A 7,685-nucleotide genomic window follows, 5' to 3' on the forward strand; every position below is an offset into this window, starting at 1 on the left:
CAAACAGGAATCTTACTTGGGTCACTTATTGATGCACTTTACCAATAAACAAGAAATTTCTCCGGGACTCGGGAAGATTGTAAAAATGTTCATGTGCATCGCAAGTAAAAATAATGTCAAAATAAACAAAAATGAAAAAAGGAGTGCCCAAACACCTCATAAGCCTTCTTATCTCGAAAGGGTTGACGAAGCTCATCATCAGCAGCAGCTTGGCCGATAAATCAGTTCACTCGGCCGATGCCAAGGCGCGAGTAACAGGTGGTCGGGGACTCCCTTCGAGCTTTCTCTCGTTCTTTTTCTTCCTCTCTACTTTAGCTGTATACTATATCGGGGGAAAAACGAAGAGCGCAATCTCCCACAGTTTACGAAGGCGTTAAGCGCTCTCTTAAAAGGATAAAACACCTCGATGGGTCTTCTTCGCCACTTTTCACCACCCCATCGGGCTTTTGGCGCGTTGGGATCTATGTATATAGTTATTCGGTGAAATTTTATTGCACCACTGCTAAAAACTTTCTCACTCGATGTACCTACTTTATTAACTGATGAATTTCTCATTGATAAACTTGTCCGGGGTTCTCTGCCATTTTTTTTTTTTTTTTTTTTTCAACTCCAACGGAACTTGGGTGGATTTGGTATAGGTACAATAATTGGTGGTAAAAATGAGAAAATAATTTAATTGTATAGGTAATATTTATTTTTTTAACGACTGGAAAGTATTTATCACAAACTCTTAATACTACTTGGGCTCTTTTCAATACTGACCGCAAAAGATCTACAGCATATTACGTTACGCTCCTCGAAGCTGAAACCCATCTTTCGTCAACAATTTCCAAAGTATAATAACAAACGCGCTCGTTTGGCCTATCTACATTTGTTTTTGCCATCACTAGTCAAAAAAAAAAAAAAAAAAATGAGAGAATAAATAAAAAAAGGCACTTCATTGAAGTGACGATCTCGCTCGAAACGTCGCAGTGACAAAAGTTTCGCTCGAAGACACGTAAGTATAGTGAATCGTTTTCAACGTTAAACAATAAACTGATAAATTATTATACACATATGTACAAAGTCGTTAAACGAGGACTTGCTTCTATCGTTAAAGCTTACGTGGCTATATAAAAAACACAGTCATATTTCAATGAGATACGCACGGAGTTGAAATATTACGTTACACAATAATAGTAGGTAGTGTTAATAATAATGATAATTATTATTATTATTATAAAAAATGATATTGACAGTGTGTGTATATGTGTGTTTCTCTTTGCTTCAACTTGTCGATGATTATTTGGCGTGTTTATATCTCCAATAAACTCTTTGAGACAATTTTTTGGTAGAGGTTATTACATACATCGGTTAATCTTATAAAACCGCGTATAACAAGTTTCAACAAGAAAAATCAGTATCCATTTTCTAGGCGAAGACATAAAAATTCACTAAAAATATAAACACCTTACGCTCAATCCCGTATATATGCACTATACAAACGCTCGATAAGGCACAACGCTCAAAACAAAACAAAAAAACCATTACAGTGTACATATATATATATTACAGTGTTAGTTTATTATAAAAGGTATATATCGCAGCAAAACGCCTCACGTAGATTTGGCAGTACAACCAGCTGATGGCTCCCTCCCCCCGCAACTTTAATAACCTCGGCAACGTCAACAGAGTGTAAACAAAAAAAAAAAAAAAAAGAAAACATTTAATCTACGCGAATCACCAGGGCCGCCACATGTCCCCGTTCGTGGTCGTGGTCGCCGAGGTTTCGCTGCTACTACCAACGAGCGAGGCCGACCTGACCTGTTCGTCGCTCGACGAGTTCGGGAACTCCTCCTTCACCCTGATGACACCGGTCGGACTGTGACAGGTGAAGGACGAACTAGTTGACGCCCCACCGATGGTCGTCGTCGTGCAGGCCTCGTGAACCACCTCTCGCCTCGGCTTCTTTTGCTCGCCGAGCTGCAACACCAGTCCCTCGGAGCTGGCGTGCCTCTTGAGACTGTGATGGTGTTGCTCCCTCCTGGTGCTCGGCAGCAATCCTCCCAGTGTTCGGTTGCACTTGTCGGTGATGACCGAGAGGGGTTCTCGCTTGACCAGGCCGGTGGTCGGGGGAGAGTTGGCCTCGGACCTCTGCGGCTGTTGTTGCTCGACCGGGACGAGGAGCTGGGGTGGTGAGCTACGGTCGCTGCTCGAGCTGATCTGCGGCTTCTGGGTCTCGGGCGAGGAGTAGCTGGACGACGACGACGAGGAGGAGGAAGACGCCGGACTCTGCTCGGGGACCTTGAAGCAGGTTGGGTACGACTCGGAGCCGTGGGTCATGAGGCTCTCCTCGAAGCTCGAGGTGGTCGAGGTCGACGGACTGAGCAGGGGACTGTGCGTGCGCTGGACCGCGGTGAAGGCCGAAGGGGTGCCGATGCGAGTGTTGCCGGTCGGCGTCGACTGCTGCTCCGAGCCCGTGGGTGGGAAGAATCCCGGAAAGTTGCCGGTGATGTTGGCCGAGGGGGGCACGAGGAGCGCGAGCTCGCCCGTGGGTAGCCGGCTCGGGATGAGCTGCACGTTGCTGGGTATCTGTATGCGGGGCCCGGGTGCAGTGGCGCCGTGGCTGCTGTTGTTGTTCTCGTCGCCACCGCCGCAGCCCTGGACGTCGGCTTGGAAGCCGACTTTGACCTCGGGGTAGAGGCGCTCGGGCATGTAGGGCACGTAGTGGTTGTAGAAGGGCGAGAGGGGCTGCTGGAGGTTGCTCACGCAGTTGTTGAGGTGCGAGACGAGGCGCTGCTTGACCGTCGGGTCGACGTTCTCCAAGTGGTTCACGTAGCGGGAGACCTCGTTCGCGCACTCGGAAAAACCCGAGCGGAACTTGGTGAGGACCACGGGATCGGTAGCCACGGCGCTGCTCAATTGCTGGCGCTGAATCTGCTGCAGGTGCTTCACTGTCATCTCCAGGATGTCCGCTTTTTCCAGTTTCGAGTGTCTGGTTGGCTGCAAAGACAAACAACAAGCGTTTAGATTTTTTTTTTTTTTTTTTTTTTTTTTTTATTTCAACACCAGTATGATTTATTTTGTTGCTACCGGTAAAAATCACTTTTGCCGATCACAAGTTTTGCTATACGCGGACCATCGGACGCGTGTTGGTTTAACCGATGGAGTATGAAAAAAAAAAAAGTCAAAGTTTTTTCCGGGCCCCCGATCGAATCCCAACTTTTGATCGGTATCCCTCCGAGGGTAACCATTATCATCCTCCTCGCGTGGGAATCCGTTGGCGCGAAGAAAAGAAACGAACCCCCGCCCGGTACCGATCATCATCTTCCGAGGCATCCCACTCGGATCGATCGCGTGTGTAAGAAACCTCCCGACAAAAAAGTAGGGGGGGGGAGGGAAGCCCCGGGACTTTCCGAAATCGAAGGAAAGCCCTTTAACGGTGGCCACGGTGATTCGCTTCCTCCTTTATTCTCGGCGCACAATGCGCGCGCTGTATACACACACACACGGAGGGAGCTACACTGGCTTCTTGGGCTGCCCCCTTTCATTATATATACTTTTTTTTTTCTTCTTTTTCCACACCAAGTATACGTCCCGTTCGTTCGACTCTCGTGCGTTTGTGTTTTTTCGTGGGTAGCGGTCTCGGCTGGCCCGGTCAGCCCCTCGACAATGGGCGTGGGACTGACTGTTTACAGCATATATATAACATGCACGCACGTCCGATTCTCGAGCGGCTCGAAAGAGTATACGGCAGTTTAACGCGCCGAGAATCTCGGTCAGATTGTGAAACGGAAGCCGACTCTGATTAGCCGTCGTTTTTGACGGAGGCTCGTTCATCATCATCATCATCAAAATCGTCACGATTAAGTACGACGATATAATTATACGTTGGGCCGATCTATCCAAAGGAGTGCACAAACGATGTATCGCCGATCGATGCGCGTGCGGGTGAATGCAAAGGGTCTCTCGGCTTGACATTCCGTCGTATAAGATCGCGGTGAAAAGCATCGTACAGAAGGGCTGTATATTATTTTAGGTATCTGTCGGGGGTATACCTGCAGCCACCCAACGCACTCCGAACGGTGCAAAGGGAGCGGGGAAAAAAAAAAAAAAAGCGATTACCCGTGGAGGCATGTGTATAGGTACGCACACGCGAGAGGAGAGCAGATCAAATGCGAGAGTACGTATACATATACAATATGTTATACAGCCGAATGTGTATATATGTGTGTGTATAAGCATAAAGCATATACACACGTAGCGGGGCACGCTGCACCTGCTAAGGGTGGGCAAGGGGAGGAAGGGCCCCGACTGGGAGGGGGGCTTGAGCCGAGCTCGAGCGCTTCGCTCCCACGTTCGAGACGCCGTCTGTTGCCTGATGCCCCAGATGTGTGTGTGTGTGAGAGATCTGTTCTTTCACGTGTGATACTGTGATGCCGATGCATGAGGAGAGAGAGCGAGCGTGTGTGTGCCGCTGGTTTATATTGAGGGATCGAGAGAGAGAGAGAAAGAAAAGAGTGTATTAGTATGTAAGTGAGAGCGGAGGGTACACATATTATATATATATATGTTTAAGGGGGCTGCGCGTGTATATGGAAAGGGAGCAGCGGATTCTCAAAGATGATACGGTCAACAAAGGAGGGATGGAGCAGGAGGGAGGGCAACCCGAGACCGTATGGAGTACAAGGAGTGGAAACACGGGCTCCCTCTTTTCTTTTTAATAATTATTCGGAGGTTCCCACGAACGCGGGGGGCGTTTCGGGCGAAAGGTGCGCGTGCACGCTGCTGAATGAGCGCCCGGAGGGAGAGGTGCTCGCACGTGCACGTGTCCCATAATATATATGTATATATATATATATACACGTACGTCCGATAAAACAGGTATACGGGATGTACCTGCAGTATATATATGTATATGTGGCTGCTACACGCACGCTCATGTATACATTGGGCCTTATATAGCGGGCGGCCGGCGAAGGAGCTGGCTGTAGGATATATAGTATGTGTATTGGCGGAAGTCATCTACTCCCCGGCGACGCTCGCCTCGTTAAGCCCGTCGTCTGAGAAATCAATCTCCGGCCGTGGGTATACTGTTACGCGTTAGGGCCCCTAGATGCCGATGTTGATCGCGTTAGTAACGACCCTCCGGCGCTAATTGAATGCAAACTATAGTTGGTTCGACTATGATTTTCGCGGTGGTTTGATGTTTTTTTTTTTTTTTTTTTTTTTTCGGAGCTTCGAAGAATACCCCTCGATCATCGAGCGGAGAAGCTACAGTATAGGAGCAACAATCACGCCGGTCATTCTTTGATCGGGAATTACGCGACTCGTCATTCAATTAACTCGCCTGAAAGAGGAGGAGAATCCGCTCCTTTGTTTTTTTCTTACGCATCCTCTGTCAGAAGGGAAAATTAACATCGTGAAAGCGCGTATACTTGACAGGGCTGTCGAACGAACGAATCGTCACTGCGCGATGACAAAAATGATAAAGCTACCGTCTCGGACCATTTAGATCTAGAGCTACAGGCGCTACGAATACGAAAGAGGATTAAGTATGCGTTGGGAAAAATTGGTTTTTTTTTTTTCATCGCGGGGATTTCCAGCATTTCTTTTTTTTCAAACAGTTCGACACGACACCATACACACGCATATAGTAATTGATGGCGCGCGCGCGGGAGCACCCACGTATTATACATACACACGTTTAGGCGCGCGTGCTCCGCAACGTTCCCACGAGTAGACGCGAAGGCATCTCCGAAAGGTCAAAGTACAGAACCTGTCCCCCTTTTGTATTACATATGTATACCTCCCGCCCTTCGGCGCGTCACCCCTAGGATATATATTATGTGTATATATGGCTATGTGCGGCCCAAAACAAATGCCGTTGGATGAAGCGGAGCTATTTGACTTAACGCATCGTCGCTTTCGATTAATGGACCCTTTTTTTCTAACGATCTCAACTACTTTTTGTTTAAAGTTCAAAAGTCACGAGAAATCACGACAACTGGCACTGAACGTACTTAAAAAAAAAAAATCTTACAACATTTATAAGATTATACGTACATTGAACGGCACGTGCAGGCGAGTGGGAACGTACAGGGGAACACGATTGATTGATAACGTTATCGGGCAAAATCGTTGATCGGCAAAAGTGAGATTTAAAAAAAGTAAAAGATCACCAAAAGAAAAAAAAAAAAAAGAAGAAGAAATCAACTTACGTCTTTTTTCATGGCCTCGAGGATTAGACTCTTCAACTCGTCCAGGCAGTTGTTGATACGCTGCCGGCGCTTCTTCTCCATGATGGGCTTATTGCTCTGTAATCGGAGAGAAAAGAAATATTTATTAAACGCGTGGCAAATACATATATGTATATATACCTACAGCGTAACCCGACGCGGGCGCGTAAATTCGTCGTGAACGAAAACATGTGTGTATGTGTCACTATCGCGAGGCGTTTATGAATGAAATTCCAAAAGGCTCGACTCAGCACTGCGGGAATTTACGAACGCGACCTTATCAGAAAGTATATTTCTATACGCTCTACCCGGTGCTGTTGTTATATTATACACACACAAGGCAAAAAGCTCGAGTCACGTGCGAGAGTATCTATATTTGTTTGAAAGCCGACGCGCAACTCGGATCTTATGCTCTTCTCGCGAAATTAACGTACGAATAAACAGTGTCACGTCTCCGTTAACTTTCAATCTTTCGAACGATCAAAGGAGTAATCCGGAATTCTCTACCATACAATGTATTATCACACGGTCGTTTTTACTATTGTTTAAGGGATGAAACAACCCCTTGGAAGAAAAAAGCACAGGAAAAGTAAATGATCGATGCTTACCCTTCGCAGCTCGGCCTTTGACATCCCCGTTTGAATTTGGGGCTCGAATTCGTCGTCACTTCCCGACATCTTGCAACTGTAGTAATCCACCATCGGGACGAATTGCCTTATCACAATTGGTTATCCAAGATTTTGCACAAACTCCGAAGCCGAACGGATCCGTTCAGCCGGCGCGTCGGCACTTGGGGGAAGAACAACAACAACCACACTTTGCAACTTTGGCTTGATTTTTTTTTTTTCCTTTTTTATTCCGTTTGGTCCCACTTGCGTTGGTTCGCTTGGCACTTTTATTGATAATAGTAATGAAAAAAAGTAACTAGTGAAGTAGTTATACAAGTCAACGAAACGGGCAAACGGAGCGAGGACTGTACTCCCGAAGCAGGGCTGTGCTGGCCTGTTCGGGGTGCGAGGGATGACTGTTTGACGTTTGGGCTGTCGGCGTGCCGATACACCGAGCCCACGACCCAAGGAAAGTAGTGGTGGGGGGAGTGGCCCCGGCGCGACGGAGGGGGGGGGGCCCGGCGTATTAATGGGCTGCTGCGCCCCTGTCGTGGCGTATACGGTGGAGGGGAGTGTGTGTACATCGGCACGCAGGCAGCCCGGTTGCGGCCCTCCCGAGACCTGTTGATGTGTGGGAATTCACGCCGATGCAGCGGCGGAGTCGCCCGAGCAGCCAATGGCAGGACGGGGGGACCGCTGCTCCCTCGCTCTCCTCAACATCTGCTTAATTTTGTTATTGGCATAATTTTTACTTTTTACGACGCCAGGCTCTCTCACGGCTCTCTTATCGGGTATCTGCTGCCGCTTCTGCTGTACTGACGGTGGGAACTGACGATTTGGGATTTTTTTTCTTTTCTTT

The 7,685-nt window shown here is 47.7% G+C and overlaps 1 protein-coding gene across 1 annotated transcript; it reads right to left on the bottom strand.

Annotated features, from left to right (window-relative positions):
* Positions 1-1,719: 1,719 nt before the first annotated feature.
* dpn (bHLH protein deadpan) lies at positions 1,720-6,919 on the bottom strand. Its single transcript, XM_014361513.2, has 3 exons — positions 6,827-6,919; positions 6,201-6,296; positions 1,720-2,982 (listed from the first exon to the last, which is right to left on the bottom strand). The coding sequence occupies exons 1-3, from the start codon at positions 6,917-6,919 to the stop codon at positions 1,720-1,722; spliced, it is 1,452 nt and encodes a 483-aa protein (XP_014216999.2).
* Positions 6,920-7,685: the final 766 nt, after the last annotated feature.

The sequence above is a fragment of the Copidosoma floridanum genome, unplaced genomic scaffold, assembly GCF_036245765.1.
Source record: "Copidosoma floridanum isolate Cflo_tuat_1 unplaced genomic scaffold, Cflo_Japanese_pri ptg000030l, whole genome shotgun sequence".
Taxonomy (NCBI): domain Eukaryota; kingdom Metazoa; phylum Arthropoda; class Insecta; order Hymenoptera; family Encyrtidae; genus Copidosoma; species Copidosoma floridanum.